This window comes from Colobus angolensis, unplaced genomic scaffold (genome assembly GCF_000951035.1).
Source record: "Colobus angolensis palliatus isolate OR3802 unplaced genomic scaffold, Cang.pa_1.0 Scaffold229, whole genome shotgun sequence".
Taxonomy (NCBI): domain Eukaryota; kingdom Metazoa; phylum Chordata; class Mammalia; order Primates; family Cercopithecidae; genus Colobus; species Colobus angolensis.
Window position 1 is genome coordinate 472,596 of NW_012115477.1, and position 26,497 is coordinate 499,092.

The window sequence follows — 26,497 nt, forward strand, 5'->3', positions numbered from 1 at the left end:
AAAAAAAAAAAAAAAGTTTATGTTTGTTATATTTTAAAAGTAGATTGATAATTTCTTTTCTTTTTTTTAGACAGGGTCTCACTCTCATCACTCAGGCTGGATGGAGTGCAGTGGCATGATCACAGGTCACTGCAGCCTTGACTTCCCAGGCTCTGGTGATTCTCCCACCTCAGCCTCCTGAATAGCTGGGACTAAAGGTGTGCACCATCACAGCCAGCTAATGTTTCGTACTTTTAGTAGAGACAGGGTTTTGCCATGTTGCCTAGGCTGGTCTTGAACTCCTGGGCTCAAGCAATCCAGGCCCTTCGGCCTCCCAAAATACTGGGATTACTGTACCCAGCCAGGACCAGTTAATTATTAAAGATGACCTTTAAAGAAGAAAACAGAATCTGGAAACTACTTTTAAGAATTACAAAATAAAATAAAATGAATCGCATCTTTACTATGCTACCTGCCCCAAGTAAGAATAATTTTATCCTTAAGATTTGTTCATTGGTTCTGCTAACTTGACTCTAGCAAGTTACTATTGTCAAGAAAGTTAAATTGAAAGAAAACCTTCTTCATCTTTGGGGGAAGTGCACACTAGATCACGGCAAACTTCCTTCTCCATTTCAACTTCAACTTCAAAGAAAGTATCTACAAGATCTTCTGCTGTACCTGAAGAAAAACAATTCAAGATACATAAAATGATAAAAGGAAAACAGATTTTTAAATCCTAGTTTTCAAATGGAATAAAGATATTACCTTTTACTTGATCATCTTTCTCTGTTATTTTCTGTTGAGCCTTTCTGAATACTCGTAAGTGTGTGCCAAAATCATCTACAAGGCGTGTAGTAAAATAAGGTTGCCAGTCTATTTCTTTTGACCTTATAAAAAACACATTACATAAAAGAATTATATAAATGCTTTATTAGAAAATATAAATTCATTTTAATGACTACTGACAACATGATTATCTGAGACTATAAATTTAAATTGAGATTTTCATTCATTATTACCTGTTAGTATTGTTTCATAAGATCCAAAGTAAATTTTCACTAAGTCTTCTAACAATATTACTTGAATTATTTTATGTGCCAAAGTTTAAATCTACTATCTAAATGCTTAAAATAGTAAATTAATTTTTTTCCAGTTAAATTTGAAGTGAATCTGATAACAGTATACCATGTAATTTCTCAGCCCCAACATAAGAATACATAAGGAATTCTGAATAGCTTTGTTCGCTTTTAAAAGAGCATTTCAAACATTTTTTGGTTTCTTCTGAACTCTTTCTGAATTCTCCACATTCATCCTTTTAGCGATGCAACACATGTTCTAAACGTTCTGTTTGAATACACTAGCACTTAAAAACTTGGCCATGGTCAGGCACAGTGGCTCACACCTGTAATCCCAACACTTTGGGAGACTGAGGCAGGAGGATCACTTGAGTCCAGAAGTTCAAGACCAGCCTAGTTGACATTGGTGAAACTGTCTCTACGAAAATTAGCCAGGCATGGTGGCATGCACCTATAGTCCCAGTTGCTAGGGAGGGTGAAGTGGGAGGATCACCTGAGCCCAGGAAGTCAACGCTGCAGTGAGCTGTGACCACACTACTGCATTCGAGCCTGGGTAACAGAGCTATCTCACCACCAACAACAAAAAAAGCCTTAACCATTAGAAATAACTAATTAAATGGAAATGGTTTAAAGAATGATGTAAAATATCACACATATAAAAGCCTTTAGAATACTCATGAATAAGGTAATTATTAATTTTAGGAAGTCACCTAGTACTCTATCTCAAAAGCAACAGACCTCAAAAGATACTATTAATTCAGTATACCAGTGAAACAGGTAAAAAACACAATAGATAACTCAAAAACAATTTATATCTCTCCTTGGACTGGGTGACTTTTTAATATAATGTTCTTTTTCATAAAATCGCACTAAAATTAATTCACCCTTTCAGGAACATACCAAGTAGACAGAAAACAAAGAGTCTATTCGGGAAGATGCTGGACAACGGAGGAACCAAAAAAGTACACCATAACTCATTCTGGTAATTACCCAAACATACAATAAAGAGGCTAGTGAAGAAGCTGACTTAATTACTGTAACTTTCAGGGGGAAAGAAAGAAAAAAAAACCCTTAAAGAGTCAGTATGATATTGAAAAATAAATGGCTGTTTTCAAATAAAAAATAAGTTATTAACACTAAGGCACAACTATGGTTTCTTGTATACATGAAACTAAAGAGAAAGCCATAAGTATATGAACAGGAAAATAAATCAACACAAAAAGGTGGATCCCTAAGCTCAGTAATTCGAGGAAGAATTAATTAACATTATATAGAATATAAGAGCCAAGCATATAAGCATATAACTAAACTTGGTAACAATCTTCAGTCTCAACATAAAACCTAAAATAAAAACTTAAACCTAACAGTCTCTAGAATCTCTTTTTTCTTATTTAAAAAAATAAATCACAATCTGTATAAGCATCTTTCAAAAATCTTTATATGAATATTTATTCAAAATCATCCATACTTGAAAATTTTATAAAAACAAAATTTACTTAGTATAGGCCCTAGCTCATTTAATCCATAAAAGGTTCATTCTGACAAATTTAGAAGAAAGCAGAATATATAATCTTTCAAGTTACATCTGTCCTGTTTCACGGTACAATGCTGTTTATTTAATTTACTGAAACTTTCAAACAAAATAAAATTTACCAATTTAGAAGGCATTTTAAATCCATCTTGATTCATTATAGAGGACGTAATCACATTTTAAACGAACAAAATTATCAAGCAATGCAAATACATACAAATTATTTCAAATTTGATGTACAGATTTCTATTTTCAATACAGAAATATGTTGAGGGTAGAAAAATAGGAAAAACAGTACAGATATCCTATATATCTTTCTGAGGTTATTATTTTCCTTCTGCTTGACTTATTTCCACTGACTTCATGCAAACTTAATATAAATCTCAAAAGAACTTTCTAGATTAGGAAGAACAACAATAGCACACTGCTTCCCATTTATAAATTAGAAGGATATATGTTAACAATTTCTAGTAAAGTTTGTCTTAACAAAATTGGAAAATATTTTGATGACAGTGAAGTACTTTCTAAAATCATGACATGATAAATATGTAATAAATGCAATGTGAAAATGAGTAAGAAATATTTCATTTATGTAATAGCCATACTTCTACTGCATCTACTACATAGCTTTCTAGTAGAGCTCTTAATATCAATAATGCTTACATTATGCCAACAGTCAAAACTCTTTTTCACTTTGCTTAAAATATTCCCCCATATAATTCTTAGTCTAGTAAAACAACCGGCTATTACATAACGCATCTTATTACTGACACTTGAGTTTTATTATTATTGCTAATACGCTGTAATTTCTTGAATTTAAAAATAAAAGAACATAATCCCTATATGACCAAAAAAAGTGATACAATTAACCCTAGCCTGAAAAAATTGACAGTAGGCCCCTGAAGCTTATGTATCTTAAAAGAATGGTTGCAATAAAGAATTAAGGTTAACTAGGAATGCAAACAAGTAATGAAATTTTAATAGAAAGCACAAAAGCAAAACAAAACTATAAAGTATGTCTCTCTGAGCATAAATTTTGCAAGCCCTTATCTCTGTCTCTAATGCTACCATCCTATCCCTCGCCACCATTCTACTTATAGGTCTCCCACATCCACTGTCTCCCTTACATTCCAATTTCCATAAAGCAGTCAAATTTTTAATAGGATATATACAGCTTTAAAACTGCAGTAACACCCCATTATTATTAGAGCTAAGCACGAACACCTTCTCTAAGATCTTTCTTACCGGAGAGCCCTTGTGTATTTCCTCCTCACCACCATCTATCTCACCCTCTCCCTGCCTCTTTGTTTTGCAGATCCACAGGCTTTCTTTCCATTTGTCAAATGCTAATATGCCCCTTACACTCTCAGTGCCTCTGGACAGACTATTCCCTCCCCCACATTTGCTTGGCATAGCCTACTCTCCATAAATTTTCCTTCTCTCCCACCATTCACTTGACAATTCCCACTTATACATTAAGGTTTATCTAAAATGTCAATTCCACATGTCAGCCCTCATTGACCCCCATCCTCTCCACTATTCCTTCTGACTAGGTCCTGTCTCCAGTTATGCATTCTACCAAACTTTCCACTTTTTATAGCTCTTATAAGCTACAGTTGAATTACTTGCTGTTAGAATATTAATCTCAGTAAGGCACGGATTGACTGGGTCTGTTTTTTGTTGTTGCTGTTGTTGGTTTGTTTAAATAGAGTCTCACTATGTCGTCCAGGCTGGAATGCCATGACTATTCACATGCATATTCACAGTGCAGCCTCAAACTCCTGGGCTCAAGTGATCCTACTTCAGCCTTCTGAGTAGCTGGGAGTACAGGCACATACCACTGCACTCAGCCAACTGTGTTTGTTTTATTCATAGTTGTATCCCCCGTGGAAAAGTAATGTTTCAAATATTATTGGAGGCACTCAATGCATACTGATTTATTGATTCCTTTTTCAGGGTCAGAGCACTGTTTACGATGGATGTTTGGAGCATGGCAACAGGAGGCACAAACAACAATTGCTTCCTTATTCCTTGACGTGTTAAAGTAGAATATGTACTGAGCAGCTCTTTTTGACTCACGGTTACTTAATGCCAATGCCTTAAAAAGGCAAGTAAAGTCCCAAATACGTGGTTGAATTTAGAATTATAAATTGCCTCACTTGTTCCATCTATTCTAAGCAGTGTACAGCTCACCATCAGTAACACAAAACACGACCAAAATCAAGTATTTCTAGAAAACGCACTGGACTGGTACAGATGCCATTGATTCGAACAAAAGAATTCCCCCAAATGATGGGTCTTTTACTCAAATCAAAGGCATATGTGCCAGTCTATGAAATTCAGCAAGTCACATCATTTCCCAAAGTTTGTTTTCTCTAACAACACTTACTATATCTTTGAGTCTATGATTGATTATATTAGCTACATAAAACCACACATACACATACACATACACAGGGACAGAGCATATAAAAAACTGGTAATTGGGCAGTAGGTAAATTTAAATATTTGATCAAAAGAGGGAGTCATGAATATATTTCACTTTAACTTCAATGATATAAATCTTCCTGTGTAGGACTAAGATTTATTCTTTGGTTAAGGCTCTGCTGAGTGGTATTAACATGCCTTGGGTCTTGAAAAAACTACAAACTGTTCCCACACTGCAAAACCTATGGTGTCCAGTTTCTTTAAAATGGCAAGGGAATAAAGACATTTGTGAACAAATCTGCATGAAGAGTCCTTGAAGACTTTCAAATTTCATAGTTGCCTTTCATTCACTTAATTCAACTACAATCTTCCACCAGCTTTGAGTAATTCCAAAGCAAGTGACTTGGTTTTCATAGAAACTACCCTGTCATATTCATATTTCTTCAATCTAAGTTGAGTGTTAATTAAACCACCTGATTATCATAAAAAAGTGTAACTGGGATATATAGGCTCAGAAACAAACACAACTTTTTTTTCAACGTGTTTGATTATCTGTCTCCTCTAAATTACCAATGTTCAGGTCACACCACAGACTAACTGTATCAGATTTTCTGGAGGTGGGATCCAGGCATCACACAACTGACTTTTGATAAGCATAAAACTCAAAGGGTGGAAACAGAAGTGGATAGATGTAATAGAGCCTAGTCTTAATGTTAAGGTTATCAGTCATTATAGCATATAAAGGGAATGGAGAGCACTGGCTAACTAAACATCAGTTAAGAGAACTTTCACTGCAATAGCACAGAATTGGAACCATTTCAAAAATCAGCTTAAAATTTTGTTGATGAGAACTACATACACAAAGACTATAGATTAAGTGATATGTAGTAATTTAAAGAGGCTTCAATAAAGAGGCTACACTTAAATCTTGATGAAAGAGCAGTATTTATATGAGAGAAGAAAGGACACAGGAATGAGCAGAAGATGGGAACGAGCATGATAAATATATATCTAAGGGTCATCTTGTAGACTTGCCTGACTAGGAGAGGGTGATCGTTTGGCAGTAAAGGCGATCTTCATATTCATGGCAGAATACTTTCCTGGAAAAGGTGCCTTATGTCAAAATGATAAAAGTAAAAGCTGCTTTTTCCACAGAAAATAATCCTATAATAAATGTTATGCTCCTGATGCTACATTAGTTTTTCAGAGAAATGACTACGAAGACCTTTTTTAAAAACTGTAAGAATGACAGTGTACTATATACTGCAGGTGTAGGTATACATATAGACACTATATATATGTACATATACACACATACATACATACACACACACACACAGATAGAGAGAGAGAGGTCCACAGAATCTTAGTATTTAGAACTGAAAGGAATCTAAGGGAAGAGGTATATACATATATACATACACACACAAACACACACACGCATGTTAAGACTTGGCTTTTTTAAAGGTACGCTAATAAGGTCAATATAATAACCAATCACATAAAATTTTAATAATATGTATTAAAATTCTACAAAAGGTCTTTATCTTCTATGTAAAAAACAGAAATTTTTGAAAAATCATTAAAATAGAATTCCTAGATTTTCTGGGTAGATTTTTGACAAGTAACTTTGAACAGATTTTGAGACAAGTTTTACTCTATTAGAGGGCCTTTTGATCAACTGACTCACAGACTTTTTTTTGTTGAGAGAAAGCAACTGAGTGGCTTATCTGTGAAAGAAAAAAATTCCTTCTCCTTTAAGCCTCTGAATCAGATACTAACTTCCCCCTCTTAATTCACTATTAGAAAGGATATGCTACTCTTTATTCTAAGTACATAATCCTTTACTTGTTTCCATCCTTCAGAGTCCTTGAAGAACTACTTTGTTAATAGTGTCAAAAACTCAGCCTGAAATTGAATTTGGGTAAAATTGTAAAGGCACAGAATTGTAAGCTTCATTTTGAATCCACTAAATCAATCCCCCCTACGTCAATTCAGTCATAAATACTACGTGTTACCATAACCATCTCTCTAGAGTCCCCTTTTTTACCCTTTTATCATCCACTTTAAGGATTTAGTTGTCAGTACTGATTAAAACAATGAAACTAACTTGACCTTCTTCACAAACATTCCTGAACTTACAGTAAATGTATGATTACCCCCTACCATAGTCCTCAAAAATAAATGGGGAATTCTTCCATAGGAGTTAAATTAGCAACCACACAAGGAAATACATCTCATTACTTCGGGTTTACAAATCTGCCTCTGCCCTCTCTTCACTTAGGTGTATCCTCTCCAACTGTGAGCTGCAGTAGGCAAACAATTGTGTACATCTCTTCCTATTTCCAAGTTCAGTGACTTCTTGTTGATAGCTTAAAACTGAACGTGGTGGGAGAACTTACACCTCAGAAAACTTAAAAAAATATCAAACTCGTAACACTAAAGATTTACTGTTTTCAGCATTCTATAAAGAACAGCAATAGTCTAGTTGTACAAAAACTTTTTATTTCATTGATACAAGTGTTTTAATCATCAAGAAAAGATTAGTAAACGTATTTTATGTTTAGAATCAAGCATTCTTTCTGATCATTTAGAAATATATTAAAAGGTTTAAATAAATTTTGTTATCCTACTATAAGACGCCTACTAACACCTGTAATCCCAGCACTTTGGGAGGCCGAGGCGGGCGGATCACCAGGTCAGGAGATCGAGACCATCCTGGCTAACATGGTGAAACCCCGTATCTACTAAAAATACAAAAAAATTAGCCAGGTGTGGTGGCGGGCGCCTGTGGTCCCAGCTACTCGGGAGGCTGAGGCAGGAGAATGGCATGAACCCAGGAGGCGGAGCTTGCAGTGAGCCAAGATTGCGCCACTGCACTCCAGCCTGGGCCAGAGCCAGACTCTGTCTCAAAAAAAAACAAAAACAAAAACAAAAGACCCCTACTAATAAAACAATAGCTATGAAGAGTACTTTAATCCCAAAGTAAATTAACTCTAATTAGCAATCCTATATACTTAAAAAAAAAAAAACTCCCCAAATGGCATTCAAAATGTGGAGTGTGATGGAGTAAGTTAGTGTGTGTTTTGGGAGGAGACATGATTGAAAAGAAATCAAGATTAGTAACAACCTGACCAGAGAATCTTACTATTTTAGAACTGAAAGGGATCTCAAATCACTACCACAATTCCCTGTAATTTCAGAGCCAGAATTTAAATTACATATTCTAGGAGACACAGTGAGACCAAGGCTTTGTTAAACAAAACAGGGTTCCTGGAAGGGCAGAGGTTGCAGTGAGCTGAGATTGTGACAGGGCGAGACTCTGTCTCAAAAACAAAAACAAAAACAAACAGGGTTCTTAACTTTCAGTTCAGTGTTCTTTCTACTCTACCTTAACAAGAAAATAAAACATCCTGATTCATAGAAGTGATAAGCAAATTGGTGGAAACGAACTTAGGCATGCAGCTTTACATGACTGTATTAGGGAAATGGTATTTAGTGAGCGATAACACTGCTTAAGAAGTGTGGTCCTATATCCTATGTTTCAATGCTTCAAAGAGATTCCAAAATCCAGATGTTCTGAAGGACTCAGATCTCAGAAAATAGTAAAAAGTTTATACAGAAGTACACACATAAAGTATAGTCATCATTTCAGCAGTATAAAAAACAAGACGTGAACACCTTAGTTAAGATAAAATACAGGAAAAAAAATAACATGGGGCTAAGTGCACATCTTCTTAAGTAATAAAGTATAGAAAATTAAACTCATGATGTTAACTATTTTAGTAAACAGAAGTATTAATAAAATTACAACTAAGATCTAAGTCCTTCAGAACATCTGGACATTTCTTCTACAGAGAAATGTCTATTCAAATTCTTTCCCCATTTTTTAATTAGGTTACTTGTCATTTTATTATTGAGTGTGCTGTTTTTTTTTTTTATACATACTTTTAATTCTGGGGTACACGTGCAGAATGTGCAGGTTTGTTACATAGGTATACACGTGCCACGGTGGTTTGCTGCACCCATGAACCCGTCACTTACATTAGGTATTTATCCTAATGCTCTCCCTCCCTTTGCCCCCTACTCCTCAGCAGGTCCCGGTGTGTGATGTTCCCCTCCCTGTGTCCACGTGTTCTCATTGTTCAACTCCCACTCATGAGTGAGAACATGCAGTGTTTGGTTTTCTGTTCTTGTGTTAGTTTGCTGAAAATGACGGTTTCCAGTTTCATTCACGTCCCTGTAAAGGACAGGTACTCTGCTTGTTTTTATAAATATAGTTTTATTGGACAGTTATGCACATTTATTTGCACTTTGTCCACAGCTGCTTTTGTGCTACAATGGCAGAATTGACTAACTGTGACAGAAATGATGTGGCCTACAAATCCTAAAATAGTTGTTTGGGTCTTTAGAGAAAAAGTTTACTGATTCCTGCAATAGACAGTTTTATAGCCATTAATATATATAAGAAGAATTACAAATATATAGAAAACATATTAGAATCAAAACTGTACAAAGTAACATATGCTGTATGATTTTTAACTATATAAAAATTGTAACTATGTATGCACAGCTAAGACATTAAAAGGAAATACACTAAAACATTAACAGTGATCTTTGGATTGTGGGTCTATGGCTGAATATAGCTAATTCAGAAAATCTAAAGAAGAAAATTACATTTTACAAAATAGGTATATATTACTTTACAGCCAGAAACAGAAACATTTGGTTGTCAGTAATAAAGATACCTAGTATGATTTTTTTTTAATTAATTTGTTTGCCATTTTTCTTTTCTATTCTTTGTGTTCTTATGAACGAAAACTTAAGAATCGCCGGGCGCGGTGGCTCAAGCCTGTAATCCCAGCACTTTGGGAGGCCGAGACGGGCGGATCACGAGGTCAGGAGATCGAGACCATCCTGACTATCAAGGTGAAACCCCGTCTCTACTAAAAATACAAAAACTAGCCGGGCGAGGTGGCGGGCGCCTGTAGTCCCAGCTACTCGGGAGGCTGAGGTAGGAGAATGGCGTGAACCCAGGAGGCGGAGCTTGCAGTGAGCTGAGATCCGGCCACTGCACTCCAGTCTGGGCGACAGAGCGAGACTCCACCTCAAAAAAAAAAAAAAAAAGAATTGTTTTTTCAACTATAGATAACAATTTTGTATAGGCAGCCACTATCTGGAAACAAATGCTTACTATCATGGTTTGTACATGATGGAACAGTAAATACCTAATAAATTATTGTTGATAGAGTTCCCACTTGTGACTTCCATGTTAATTTTTTCCACACATTTTAATATGCTTCCGCTGGGTCTATGAACATTTCATTTTTCAGACACTGGAAAAAGCATGATTGAAAACAAACCATCTATCTGTAGAACAACTCACATATCTACAGAAAATATACTAATGACCAATAAGCACACGAAAAGATGCTTGGTATCATTAACTATCAGGCAAATGCAGATTAAAACGATAATGTAATATTACTTCACACTCACTATAATGGTGTCAAAAAGACAGACAACAATAACTTAAGTGTTGGTCAAAAAGGAGCTTTCATATACTGCTGGTAGAAATGTAACAAAGTACAGCCACTTTGAAAAAGTTTGCAGTTCCTTAAAAGACTGATCATACAATCCAGAAATTATATTCCCAGGTATATATCCAAGAGAAATGGAAACATTTGTCCCTCAAAAACTTGTACATGAATACTCATAGTAGCATTATTCATATGATTCAAAGAGTAGAAACAACCTAAATGTCCATTTACTGATGAAAAACAACTGTAATATGTATTCAATGGAATATTACTCAGCAATAAAAAAGAATAAGCACTAATTTATGCCACAACATGAATGAACCTTGAAAACATAATGCTAAGTAAAACAAACAGGAAAAAAGACCACATATATTATTTCATTCATATAAAATGCTCAGAATAGGCAAATCCATAGAGACAAAAAAAAAAAAAAAGATTAGTAGTTACCTAGAGCTAGAAGCGTGGGGGAACGCAGAAGTGACTGACAATGGATACAATGTTTCTTTGTGAAGTCATTAAAATGTTCTTAAATTGAAAGTTGCACAACTCTTAACTAAAGCTACTGACTTTAAGTGGTTGAACTGTATAGTTTGTGAATTGTATCAGTTAATAATGAACTATTACCCCAGGTATATTCTATAGATTATAAAAACATTAGGCTGGGCACAGTGGCTCACACCTGTAATCCCAGCACTTTGGGAGGCTGAGGCCAGTGGATTGCCTGAGCTCAGGAGTTCGAGACCAGCCTGGGCAACATGGTGAAACCTCGTCTCTACTAAAATACAAAAAATTAGCCGGACGTGGCAGCGTGCACCTGTTAATTCCAGCTACTCAGGAATTTGAGACAGGAAAATCGCTTGAACCTGGGAGGCGGAAGCTGCAGTGAGCAGAAATTGTGCCACTGCACTCCAGTCTAGGAGGCCACAGAACGAGAGTCTGTCTCAAAACAAAAACGAAAAACATTAACTATTTCCCCTTCTTTTAAATATTTAGATAAAATTTCTAATTTTAAATTAGTTTCTAATTGTTTTTGTTATACTGTAATAAATATAACTGTCTTTCCGAGGAATGTCAGTTTGTACCCAAATTTCAAATTGCAAAGAATATAAAATGGTAAAATAAAAAAAGGACAAAATTTTGTTGCGAACGTCCACGATTTGAGTTTTGTTTGCCTTTTAACAAGTGTAGGGATATACCATTTATTTTCATCATTTCTATGGCAAAAGGTAAAGGAAGAAAATAGGGAATATGTTCTTGAAGTTTTACCAATCATTCCCTGTGATACTATGTCATTAGTATCACAGCCAGCGAATCCTGAAGCCTATGTATCTATCCCTCCTCCCTCCATGGGAAGATCTTTCAGAAAGGAACACAGTGGCATTAGCACTTATCTACTTTCCCCGGCTTGGGGGTGGGGTGCAGTGACTCATGCCTGTAATCCCAGCACTTTGGGAGGCTGAGGCAGGCGGATCACGAGGTCAGGAGTTCAAGGCCAGCCTGACCAACATGGTGAAATCCCATCATCTCTACTAAAAATACAAAACTTAGTCGGGTGTGGTGGCGCACGCTTGTAATTCTAACTACTCAGGAGGCTGGGGCAGAAGAACTGCTTGAACCTGGGATGCAGAGGTTGCAGGGAGTGCGCCACTGCACTCCAGCCTGGGTGACAGAGCAAGACTCTTGTCTCAAAAACAAACAAACAAAAAAAAAAGAATATATGAACTTTCTGCTAATCTTGGATTAAGAGGAACAAAGATGGAGGGATTTACCACCCACATTTCACTTTCAAGATCAACAACAAGGTTGCTTGTTATAGTTTCTACTACACTATCTTTATCTTCTTTCTTAGAAATTTGCTCATACTATTCTTATTTCCTAACTTATCCTTCCTCTCTATCTATCCAAATAACCCACTCTTGAAAACCAGTTTTGCTCTCAATTCCGTTGAGGTCTTCATCAGCTACTCTAGTTCACTCCATCTCTACATGAAAAACCACTCTCAATACCACAGAAATGATTGTTTTATTTCTCCATGTTTCGTGTGCCTTAATTTTGCCCTCTCTACCTCCCTTGCTCTACACAAAAATAGCTAAGACAGGGTCAAAGAATCTGTGTACACAACCTAGGAACATAACAGCAACAACAATAACAGAGAAGTTAATTTTACTGAACACTTACTATGTGCCAGATTATAGAGGCACAGAGTCAAGTGATTTGCTAAAAATGTCATTTATTGATTGGCAAGTACTTTACTAAATGTACCCACATCATCTCATTTTCCCCTTACAACTCTGAGTTTGCTACATTATTATTACTGTTTTACAGAGACATTAAAAATTTTCTTTTAGATACACTACAACTTAATGGTAGACAGAATTATAGATTTTCTGACACAGGCCAAAGCTGTCTATATCACACTATAATATCTTATTTAAAGGGGGAATAAAAAATACATGGGTTATCCAGGATTCATCCCCTGAGGCTTTTGTCTAATCCACACCCAAATTCCACAGAGAAGGAGATCTCAAGGGTGCTGGAGGAAAGTTTCCTTCCCCAAGCTGTTATTGGAATAACAAAAGTACTAATACTAAATAAGATGTTATCACTACAGAGTACTCTCCCACACATGATGTCATTTAATCCTAACAACCACCTGAAAAGGGGCTACAAGTCATCATCTCCAGACAAAAAATACATGTGTTTTGTCTACTCAAGACCAAGAGCTTAAGAAGTAATAGAGCTAAGTTCAAATCCACAACTTTGGACTCAAAATATACATTATTTTCTTCCCATCTTTATTCAAAATTAAGCACTTCATTTTACAGTGACATTCTCTAATTGTTTCTCAAAGTTGATGAGCAAATATAAACACTAAAAATCATAGGTTCTAAACATTTTCTGAGTTCATGGCCCTTTAAAAAACTCAAACCTATGAAACCACTGGAGAGGAAAAAAAAAAAAAAAGAGTTTTCTTCCAGGGTTGTGGGCCCTATAAAGGATTGTAAGTTAAAGAATAGAGGTGATAATTTTTGCTGCTATCATATGCTTCACAGTATACAGCAGACAGCACAGAATAAGGTTTTTAAAGTATATGAATGATTGTAAACAGACTAATTTTCTTGATATTGGTACTGGAAGTCATGGAGCCTCTAGTAAGTCATATGTTTGCATAGTAATAGAAAAAGTCTATGTAGGAAAGTCATTAACAGAGAAGGAACAAACCAACAATTAATGAGTTTTACTGCATACTAAGAACTTTATTTGATACCATTTTTTAGCCTCAAAGCAGCCTCTAAAGTAGTTATTATCTGTATTGTTTTAATTTGCCAGAAACTTAAGGTAAATGGTCAAGCAAAGATATAAATTTAGATCAGTGTAGGATGCAGAAAAACCTTGCTTTTTCATTAAGCTTGATAGCACTGAATGTTTTCAAAAGAAAAAAAACTTAAGACCTACAGTGAAAAAAAAGGTGACTAGGGGATCAAAAACAGGGAAAGTATTGCAATAATAGGAAAGAAGAGCAGGAAACTAAGATAAATAACCTAGATTATAAAATATTTAATTGGATGGGAGAAAAAATACCAAACTTAAGAACAATTTGATTCTAACTCTAACTCACTGGATAACATTAGACTAACCACTTTACCCTTCCGGACCTTAGCTTCCTCATCAGTAAAATTATGGGTGTTGGATGGCATAAAAACTTAAATTTCTAAATTCCTTCAAATTTTCAAAACACCGTCACAGGTATTTCATCTCACTCCACTGAGCAGGGACTTTGTTTTATTCACTGCTGTATCCCCAGCAACTGGTTGGTACAAAGTATGCCCAAAATACTAGTTGAATAACACGAATTTTGATCCTGACAATTATCCTGAGAGGAACACAGAACAGAGCAGTTATTATTACACTTATTTTACATATGAGAAAAACCAAGGTTCAGAGTTTAAAGACACTTGCTCACAGTCCTACAGCCAGAGGTAGAGCTAGAACGCAAACTCAAGTTTTCAAATTACTAGAGCTCAAATCTCTTTCCAGTTCTAAAATGTGTTACACATTTTTATATATTTTTCAATAGTCAGGCACAAGAATAATGAATTCTTCTTATCCTCACCCTTTCTAAGAAAAAAAAAGTCATCAGGATAGCATTACTATAGAAAGCAATAAATAAATATTTAGAAGAATTATCTGAAAGAATACCTAACACTCAATAATGGTGCACACGAAATAAAAGAGATTAAATTCAAGTTCTGACTTTCTTTGATTATACCAATTACATGTTCTGTGTTCCACAGTGAGTCTATATCTGTAATTCTGGCTAGCTCCTTTGCAAATGCTTGCGCCTAATCATGAGGGAGAAGGAGTACAAATCTATCTCTATAACTATTATTGTTCAAACCATAAACCTTGTGCCAGGCTCCCCAGTGAGGTTAGGAAACACATCTCATGCCCTTCCTCTAGCCAACTCCAAATCTAAAGCTTTAGAATCAAATGGAGATAGAGGAAAGGGCCTGAGAGGGCAGCATGAGCTGGAAATACATAGCAGGGCAATCTTTGTGTGTGACGGTAGCAACATATTTGAATGGAATAAAAAAAGAAGTCTGCAAACTCATCCAAACATAAAATCTTTCTTTCAAAAATAAATAATTTCTAGAACACAAGTATTCCCTTTCATATAATGTAGCCCATTAAAAGGCTTTCAAAAAGTTAGACGTCAATGATGGGGGAAAAAAAACAAAAGCCTTCAAAAATAAAAATGAAAGTAAACGTAATTTAAACAGGTGTGAAATAGCCTCCCATCAAAAAAAATCAAGCAGTTTAAGTAAAATAGAAGCCAAAATACTTTCATCATATGGGAAGCAGTATACAGCTGGTTTGTAAAGTAAGAATTTTAGTATATCTGACAAGAAAAGTTCCTTAAACTCACCAAAATAAACTTTTCTTCTGAAAAATATAAACTTGAATATTCTCCACTGACTTACGTTCCTTTGGTCCCTTCTCCTCTCTCTAAGAGGACTTCCAATAGATACGTGTCATAATTAGGAGAAGAGTTATAGCAAAAGGAGAAGAGCAGTTACTCTGAAACTAATCTATTTTCATAGCACTCACATAAAATAGAGGGTCTAGGGAAGAGCGGGGGGAAAAGTATCAATAAGTGGGGTAACAGATTTAAAAAGTCACTGATTTGGACCCTAAAGAAAAAACTACCAAACAGAAAGCAGGGTTTAATCAAAATAAACATTCTGTAAAAACCTAAAATCTGGGGTAAAGGTTTTAAGAGCTCTAGTTCTAAAATCCTGGAGTTATCCCACAATAATAATCTGCTGTTCTACTTACCTTTTAATAAACAATTCGTCCCCTTAAAAGTTATTTTCCTTAGTGGTACAAACCATGCATCTAAATTTTTCTGCATAAATACAATGCCGTGTCCTTACCTAGTAGCAAACTGAATGAGCGCATTTTGAAGAGTCTGCCTAATTTCAAGAAGAAAAGATTCATCATCGCTTAGTGTATAATACCAATACTGGACATAATCTCTCAAGGAAAACTGGATAACCTGTAACAAAAATATTGGGAAAAAATTACAACATTTTAGGATTTAAAAAGTTACAGTGGTAAACTAAAAATCATGCTGTATCTGCCAATTTATATTTACTCTCTACATATTAATTTATGGTGGTAAATACCTGCCCTCATTACAAAAACATCAACATATTAAAAACCATTTCAAACATTTTTAAATTATTCTGGTATCCAAACTTCCCTACTGCCTAGATTAAAAAAGAAAAAAATTAAAACACTATCTATGGCCAAGTTCCATATAAATCCAGGTAAAGACAGTTTGCAGAAAAAAAATAAACTTTCCATGCTATAATCTAATAAATAATATCAATCAGTTTAATGGAATGAGATGTAAAATAATAGAGAATTCCAAAAAAAAAAAAGTTTCTTTACAGATTATATCATCAGATCCATTGCAGTCTAATTATAAAAATTATATAGGAGTTGACTTATTTCTACTAACATCTTTGATACTGCCAACAGTATTTAGACAATAAATAATACATAATACAACTCTGTATAATTTTTACAAACCAGATAAACTAAATATTACTAATAATAATGTTAAAATTCTAAAGTACACATTTTTATAATCATATAATTAAACATCAATGAAAAATATTTCAGGGGGCATAGCTTTTTACCTAGCTCTAATTTTTTAATGTTTTTAGATCAGATATTTCATTTCCATTTTTAAAAAGTAACAAGTAGGAAAAAAACAGTCTGATTTACCACACCACTAAGCTTATCAATCAACAAAACAATAACACTTTAACTGTAAAATTTTAAGAAACACTATCAAATGTCAACAAAAACTTTTTTTCTAAATCCAAATTCAATCGAAAGGCTTTTACATAAAGTAAACCACCTCATTAGAAGGGAGTTAATAAATAAGGAAGCATCTTCAAGTATAAAATTCAAGGATAACATTAAGAAATTGCAGGATATTATTTAAAGAGCAAAAAGTATTTCCTGGTATCGTCATAAGAAATATACCTAGAACACAATATAAAGAATTCAAATACCACACGCTGAAACTCACTTGCTGGAGAGGTTCATCAATTATATTGGCACCCGTCAATCTTCTATCAATCTTAATAGTCCTGGCTTCCCGTTTCATTTCTTCTAAGCACTTAAAGGAAATCAAAACATCTTACTGAGTAGTTTTCTGATCTAAAATCTCTCTAGTTTAATTTCAGTTGAATACTCAATGTAACATCCCTTCATTATCCTCAAGTGAATAAATAACCTTATTTGAGGTGCTACTATAAGCCAAACACTATTTCTCAAGTTAACAAAACTAGGTACTCCCAAAAAAATGATTATCGTCAAAAATTTAATTAAATCAGTAAACATTATTTAGAATGTGAGAAAACTGCAAATGTACAGGTATGCTGCTGCCATATTTCAATGAAACTTTACAACTATAAAATTAGTGTTTCATGTGAGTCAAACTCTCTTTATTGGACACTCTTCCTCTTGCCCCTCCCCTTTCCCAGCCAAAACAGCATACCAGCTGCAAAATAATTTTTAAATGGATTTTATTTAGGGATAGTTTTTGACAACTTAAGAAAATGTATTTCTCTACTTTTTTGTGTTCAGAAAGATCAGTGGCCTGAAAATTGGGTTAAAGGTATTGGGAGACTCTTAAAAAAACAAACCATAAATATATATAATATAGATACAGATATAGACATAGATATCTATATTAAAAATACATGCTTCAAGTTATAATATGAAACCACTGAAATCTTTTCATAAAACATACTTATAAATCATATTTTAGAAATAGAAAATAAAAACCACTGTTTTTATACTATCTATTAAAAATGGATTATAAAGACTTAACCAGTCTTGAATATAATTTATTACTGTAAAGGATCTTAATTCTTAAAATATTTCCTAACCTATCTACCACTCAAATGAAGTACACTATAAATAGCTAAGAAATGGTTCAAAAAAGGAAAGGTTAATTTTGTAAGACTCATAAGTAAAAAAAAAACACATATGAATATGAGTCCTAAAGGAGAGAAAGGTTTCAGATCATAAAATAGTTTAAGTATTAAAAAATTTGTTTATCAATATAAAAGTCAGTGGAATAGAGTGAAATTCTTTTATTAATGTAAAATAATATCGGACATTATTTACCTCTACATCTTTTGCACCTTAGCATGTAACAAACAAATTAATAACTGTAAAGAAAGTTATTATTAGCATCAACTCCAGGCCATTTGCCTCTCTTCATACAAAATGAAATCAACCCAATTCCACAAAAATTGAAGACACTACAAATCTGAAGCCTAGCAACTCCAATTTTATTTATGGAGTATGATACTAAAAAAAAAAAAAAAATAGCACCATTCAAGACGATAAAAATTAGGTCTGAATTATTAAAATTCAGATACTGCATAATCTAATTACAAGCTATATTTTTCAAAGTAATGAAAAGTATCCATTTTTTCCCTCTGGTTCCTCTGCAATTTATTTCATTCAAACCAGAACACTCACTGACATTGTTACAAATCATACGCATGATGCTTTGAAATACTATGATAAGACAGCAGGAAAAATATCCAAAATAAACTAACCAATTTCTATCATTTTCTCAAGTTTGTATTCCCACTTTATAAATCTAACACTAAGAAAGTTTTTAAGATGGCCTTTTAAAATATATTTCCTAAGTATAATCAGATAATCTCACATAAATTTCAATGAGCATTAGTAAATTATAAGAAAATTTGTCACGCTATATACAGATGATTATTATCATTGCAAAGAACTGGACTTTGAGGTTTTATATTCCCTCAAACTATTTACCTTAGGAACCCCAGTTGATGTTGGAGGAAGAAAGGAGTGTTCACACTGTTCTAGGTACTTCTCTGAGTTTGTTTTTCCAAACAGGAGAGTAACCACTAAACCCCTAGAAAAAAAATTTAATCACAAATATAAAAACAAAATTTTCTTATAATTTAATGAATCTACTACCAAGTATGTTTTTCAGAGTTCACAGATGGCTTATCATTTACTAAAAAGTCAATTTGTGACTTTGGCAAAGCAAGAAATTGACAGATTGTATTAGATTCTGAAGTTTAAAACAACTATAAACATTTTGTGAATTATACAATAATACTTTTAAAGTTTTAATCCAATATATTTCCTAAAGAATCTTGTGACAAGGCCGGGTGTGGTGGCTCGTGCCTGTAATCCCAGCACTTTGGGAGGCCAAGGCAGGCGGATCACAAGGTCAGGAGTCTGAGACCAGTTTGACCAACACGGTGAAACCCTGTCTCTACTGAAAATACAAAAATTAGCCAGGGTGGTGGCACGCACCTGTAGTCCCAGCTACTCAGGAGGCTGAGGCAGTAGAATCGCTTGAACCCAGGAGGTGGAGGTTGCAGTGAGCTGAGATCATGCCACTACACTGGAGCCTGGGTGACAGATCAAGACTCCGTCTCAAAAACGAAAAAAACTTAAGTGACATTCTTCAAACTTAAGAAAAATCAGGCTGAGCGCAGTGGCTTCATGCCTGTAATCCCAGCACCTTGGGAGGTCAAGGCAGGTGAATCATCTGAGGTCAGGAGATGGAGACCATCCTGACCAACATGGTGAAACCCTGTCTCTACTAAAAATACAAAAATTAGCTGGGCGTGGTGACACGCACCTGTAATCCCAGCTATTCAGGAGGCTGAGGCAGGAGAATTGCTTGAACCCATGAGGCAGAGATTGCAGTGAGCCGAGATCACGCCACTGCACTCCAATGACAGAGTAAGACTCCGTCTCAAAAAAAAAGGAAAATCAGCCCTTATTAAACAAGTATGCTAGCTAATAACCATGGATAAAGGCAAATGAGATCTAAATATGTAGCTAAATGACCAAATTCTATAGTTCTGTTAACCAATTAAGGTGAGGTATTATATTACTACAACTTGCCAGTATGAATACAGAATAAAAATAAAGGCTATTAGGGGGAGAAAAAAAAATCTAATCTATGATTTGTCTAAAATAAGGCTGGAATTAAGAAAATATAAATGTATCCCAAAATCAGTTAATTATTTTGAAAAATAATTACAGGATCAAGGAAGATAAATGGTGGTTTTGAACTACTTCACTCTAAGTATTAACTAAATATTATCAATATTTCATAGATTTAAAATTTACCAATAAAGCAAAGTGTTGGAAATCCATCAAAAAACATTTAATCTTATAATGATCTTATAGTAATGTTACAATGATTCAAAGACTGTAACGACAGGAAGGGAACAGCAAGACATTAAATATTATCAGTCTCAACTACCAAAAGGAAGATTCTCAAAGTCCTCCAATTTTTGTGGCTATCTTTCCATGTTTGTTGAGAACAAGGAAAAAGTCAAATCAGTTTATGTCATTAATTCTGTTTTTGTTGTTTGTAAAAGGCTGGTCTCAGAATTACTGCAAATTTCATCTATATGTGTTATATCTGGTATTATTATTAAGATTCAAGTTGGCCCAGTATTTCAGTTTTACCTGGTTATTAAGCATATTTACAGATACAATAAAATGTTTATATCAACACTGTGTTATTAAAAACATCATCAAGAAACAGACTGATAAGACATTAACTTTTGCCCACAAGTGTGTGACGATAGGAAGACAAGATAAAGAGCAGTGTGATTTTAAAAGAACCTAAATAGTAGCTTCAGCTGTAAAGTTTAAATAATAACTTAAACTGTAGTTGGGTGCAAGAAATAATTATATAACCCAACTAATATAAGAGAATGCCACAAAATAACCATAATGCAATGGGATGAAAATATCCTACAACAAAAATGAAAAATCCCCATGTATTTTTCTTTCCAAAAGCATTCTTTATATTAAAAAATAAGGGGTTAACTTTGACTATAAGCAAAATAGAGACATTATCAACACTTCAGAAGAATAAACTGCAGCACTTAAAAACTTAAGTTTTATTAGCAAAACAAAAAAAGAGAGGATTCCACAGGCCTACCATGTGACTCTTAATTTTCTCTAAAGAGTCTTTTAGTACCCATTATCCTCTAGTATCCCACCTTATCTTCAAATTTTTACAGAACTTTGTAAGCATCTGAAAGATTTTTTGAAATTATTCCTTGATAAATTACAACATTTAAAAAAGGAACAACAAAAGTTCTCATGACTTTAAAAATGAATAAACTTTGTGCAGGATCTGGGTTTTTTTAAAGATTTAAAAACTTAAAAAATTAATAAACTGATTTCTCTTTTTCCTAAATCTTATTTGGAGCAGTTGAGTAAAAAAAGAAATAATTATTCAGTTATCTACCTTCCAAGGGCTCCTACCTTAGCCTATAAAGCTGCAATATCCTCCCTTGTCAAAGTATTGGGAAATACTCTGAAATCCTTTTCCTTCACTCTTACAAGGTCTAATACAATTAGTGTAATTAGAAGAAATTTATACCTTTCAAAAAAAAAAAAAGTCAAGACAATTTCCTTTCCAATTAATAAATGCGGCCTTGACTCTGAGAGAGAGAGGTGCAACCATGTCGCTATTCAGCCATGCTGTGGCCTTAACTGTGACTGAGGAGTGTAATTAGGAAACCCATTTGGCTGCAGATCTGTATTATCTTCAATCATCTTTATCATCAATAAAGATACTCTGAACTCCATTATCAGACTATTATGGCTAAAATAAGTTTAAATGTTTCAATACACAGTATTATATCTAGGCCATAGATACACAAATACTAAATCTAACATAAAATATAGTTTTATGGAGAGTCTCTGACATAGCTGCTCAATTAAAGAAATTCTCACTTGTTCAAGCATATGCTCCCTATAGAAAGACCATAATATAACTATCAAATCTGTATCCCCAAAAAAGTGACAGATATATTTCGAAGCTAACTCTTCAGTGTCCAATACAGTTTCTCAAGCTACTGTTTATATAAGCTATTCAATTCAGCTAAATCTTCTAAACCTATAGGCTCAAACAACTCCTCCAAATATCTGGGGTCTCAAAAGATTTTTCAGAATGAAATCAGTGTTCATTCCACAACTGATTACATAAATATGTCATATAAACATACATACAAACACATTAACAACAAAATACTCATTTCAACTAAGCTACTTTGGTAACAGTGTCTAAATAACAAACATCCCTTGTCTATATATTTTCTAATATTTCCTTGTAATTCATGTCTGATACCAAATGCTCTGCATACAAAGCTACAATAAATTACGACTGAAACTTCTCTTAAAGATTTATCAACTTAAGGGAAAATATAAACGTACACCAAATAACTACGAAGAGAAAACTGTGAAATCAGGTATTTGAATTTTCTAGACCGAAATTACAACATTCATTAAAGGAAAAAATTAACATTATTGTTTGAAGTCTAATCACAATTTCTATAATGTAAAACTTCATGTGTAGTCTCATTTTAACTTACTTATTATTATTAACATAATGCAAAAGAAAATTTCAACTTTAAAGGAGAAACAACACCAAAAGGAATCTGAAAAAATTTTTAAACTTTACACATTATCACCAAAAAAAAGTTCATACCTTTGGAAATGGATATCTTATTATTGAAGGACTACCCATATTTATGATACAAATAATGACAATCACTGTTTTTATTTTTATGGGTATCCTTATTTTTTTAACGTTAGTAAAAGCAATTTATTAAAAATGGTATTCACAAATAAATCATACTCCCATTTCTCATAGTCATTTGTTTCCATTTTAACAAGACATGACACAAGAATTATAAAGTTGTAATTGAGTATACTTACCCACCCACAAAGCAGAGGATATAAAATGTCAAATAAAATATTACAAAGGGTCCAAAGGTTATCAGAAAAAGGACAATGCCAAGGCTTCCCCATCCCCATATGGATAGACTGGTCTGAAATAAAGAAAAAATGTAAGTAAATAAGTAAATAATTCTCCACATGAATTAGAAAAGAACCAACAAAACTTTAACATAGTTTTAAATTTCTTCTTGTAAACATTTATGGTATTATTTCGGTAACTTTTGAAAATGTAAAATGTACACTTGAAAATTTATCTCCACAAAACAATATACAAAATTTATATGTATAGAGAGATTCATAGAGCATCTAAAATTACTTTTTAAAAATATCCTAGTGGCAATGCAAAGGTACAGAACAGAAATAGTTATACAAACTGTTAAATGAAATCCTGGCATGAGAAATACAACAAAGTATGTATAAAAACATCTGTACATTTATATTTGCAAACGTATATATAAAAGGATAAGTAGGCTACAAAGTTATACTTACTTAGAATTAATATTTCGTCTTGAAACTAGGTCCCAATATAAACTACAGCATAAGGAGACATTTTATTAGAAATTTAAATTTCAAGGTAAGAAATTCTTCTCATTGAAAATTGTGATATTATTTTACTCAAATTATGTGTAGAAACTCATACAATTATAATTACAAAAGTTCCAACTTCCAGTTACCAAAATTTACTATGAGTTCAACAAAACATCTCCAAAAAGTATTCATACATTAAAACAAAAAAAACCTATTTCATACAGAATTATACTGTTTCAGTCAATAAAAAAATATGCCTTTTATTAATGGCAAACTGGATTTTGGTAATTTAAGTCATTATGAACAAATACATGTGTTCAATTCAGCAAGTTCCTACATCCATTGGCCTTGCACTGTGAGGTAGTACACAAAGGAAGCATTTGTCCCACTCATGCCATCAAGGAGCATGGAGAAGAATGTCCTATAGGAATGAAACAATTAGATACTGAACCAAAAGAAAATAATAGAAAGCATTATAAGATGCTAAACGGAACAAAATTAATGACCAAAAAACTATAGAACAGACAGTAAGCACTGTGGATTATGAGAGAAAGGAGGGTTTTATTTATTCATTCATTCACTCACCAGTCATTGCTTCCTTTGTGCCAAGCACAGCTCAAGGTAGTGGGCATACCACAAGGGATAAAACATATCCTCATAAATCTACATTCTAGTAAGGAGAGAAACACAAGTATATGCTCACAAATTCACATAGCTTCATAAGTTTACATTCCAGAAGTGAGGAAAAAGAAAATTAAGTAAATATGTAGTTATATCACACGGGGAGAAGTGCTACGGAGAAAAATAAAGCAACTGTATAGGGCTGGTCTAAGCAACTCTAAATGATTAGATGACAAATGAACAGAAATCCTAGACAAGATTTATTTAGGGAGACATACAATACTGAGTCTTCTTATCCCAAAATGGTATTTTTCAACTTAATCATATCTTCTTTTATGTCTCTCAGAGTTATACAACTCTTATTCTTTTGTGTTTTATTATCCTTTTTCCACATCTTGGTCACTTTATCTTTTAAACAAAGGACAGAATGCCTGCTAACGAAGTTTCTGCTCTGCCTCCACGTTCTCTCCTCTCTGAATCAGGAGGGAATACTATTTCACCTACAGAAGTGTCTTCTGACTTCCTTCTAAGAGCTGGTAAGTAGGACATAGTTACTTAGAATAAAGTTCAGAGCCACTCAGTTTCTCTAATACTTTGCTAAAGTTCCTAATCCACACTAAAATATGGCATGCCACTCTCTCCCATCCTGTGCAACTTCCACTGAGAAGTCTGCTGGCAAATGTACTGGAGCACCACTACATGTTTTTTTTCTTTTTCTCTTGTTGCTTTTAGGATCCTTTCTTCTTCATCCTTGACCTTTGAGAGTTTGATTATTAAGTATCTTGAGGTAGTCTTGGTTTATATCTGCTTGGTGTTCTAAACCTTCTTGTATTTTAATATTGATATCTTTTACTAGGTTTGTGAGGCTCTTTGTTATTGTCTATCTGAATAAATTTTCCACCCCTAACTCTCTCTCTACCTCCTCTTTAAGGACAATAACTCTTAGGTTTGCCCTTTTGAGGCTATTTTCTAGATCTTGTAGTTGTGCCTCGTTCTTTTTTATTCTTTTTTCTCCTCTGTGTATTTTCAATTAGCCTGTCTTCAAGTTCACTCATTCCTTCTTCTGTTTGATCAATTCTGTTAAGAGATTCTGATACATATGTCAGTAGGTCAACTGCACTTTTCAACTCCAAGATTTTTGCTTGATTCTTTTTATTAATCTCCTTGTTAAATTTATCTGATAAGATTCTGAATTCCTTCTCTGTATTATCTTGAATTTTGTTGTATGTCCTCAAAACAACTATTTTGACTTTTCCACCCAAAAGGACACATATCTGTGGTGTCTTATTTAGTTCATTTGGTGAGGTCAGTGTTTTCCTGGACAGTCTTGATGCCTGTGGATGTTCACTGATGTCTGGACATTGAAGAGTTAGGCATTTATTGTAGTCTTTACAGTCTGGGTTTATTTGTCCCAGTCCGTCTTGGGAAGGCTTTCCAGGTATTCGAAGGAACTTGGGTGTTGTGATCTGTTTCTAGTCACTGTAGCCATATATACATTACGGGCACCTTAAGCCTACTAATGTTGTGGCTCTGAAAGACTTGTAGTGGTATTGCCTTCATGGTCCTAAATAACATGTGGAAGAATTATTTAAATTACCAGGCAGAAACTCTTGTTCTCTTCCCTTACATTCTCCCAAACAGAGTCTCTCTCTCTCTCTGCTAAGGTGTGTGGAGCTGGGGGAGGGGTGACACAAGCACCCCTGTTGCCACCTCCACTGTGATGGCACTGGATCATACTTGAAGTCAACAAAGTACTGAGTCACACTCGAGGCCTGTGGTAACCATCCCAGTGGTTGGAACCTGAGGCCAGCAAGCCTTGCCACTGTAAAGTGCTTTGGAGTCCTAAGTAAACTTGAAAGGCAGGCTAGGACACAAGAGTGCAAGTCCTGGGCTGTGCTGGGTTCGGAGCCACCACACCACCCAGTGAGACACCAGCTGGGGCGACGAAGGGAGCACTTGCACCACCCTTCCTCCCACCCCAAGTAGTGCAGCTTGCAATTCCGGGAAAGACTCCTTCTCTCTGCTTGAGGAGAGGAGAGGGAAGAGTGAAGAGGATTCTGTCTTGCAACTTGGATACCAGCGTAGGCACAGTAGGACAGATCATCAGGCAGAGTCCTGAGGCTCCTGTTCCAGGCCCTACCTCCCAGACAGCATTTCTAGACACACCATTGGCCAAAAGGGAACCTATTGCTTTGAAGAGAAGGACCTAGTTCTGGCAAGATTGATTATCTGCTGACTAAAGAGCCCTTGGGCCCTGAATAATCAGCAGCAGTACCAATGACTTTCTTCACAGAATTGGAAAAAACTTCTTTAAAGTTCATATGGAAATAAAAAAGAGTAGCATTGCCAAGACAATCCTAAGCCAAAAGAACAAAGCTGGAGGCATCATGCTACCTGACTTCAAACTATACTACAAGGCTACAGTAACCAAAACAGCATGG

The 26,497-nt window shown here is 34.4% G+C and overlaps 1 protein-coding gene across 2 annotated transcripts in view; it reads right to left on the reverse strand.

Annotated features, from left to right (window-relative positions):
* Nucleotides 1–26,497, reverse strand: part of SNX13 (sorting nexin 13) — a 150,682-nt gene that overhangs the window by 84,994 nt on the left and 39,191 nt on the right. For both annotated transcript variants that reach the window (XM_011944147.1, XM_011944146.1), the window contains 6 exons: nt 22,887–22,999; nt 18,933–19,035; nt 17,158–17,247; nt 15,989–16,110; nt 745–866; nt 556–657 (listed from right to left, as the gene is read on the reverse strand). In XM_011944147.1, coding sequence (XP_011799537.1) covers nt 556–657; nt 745–866; nt 15,989–16,110; nt 17,158–17,247; nt 18,933–19,035; nt 22,887–22,999 — 652 coding nt within the window. The remainder of the gene's footprint in view (nt 1–555; nt 658–744; nt 867–15,988; nt 16,111–17,157; nt 17,248–18,932; nt 19,036–22,886; nt 23,000–26,497) is intronic.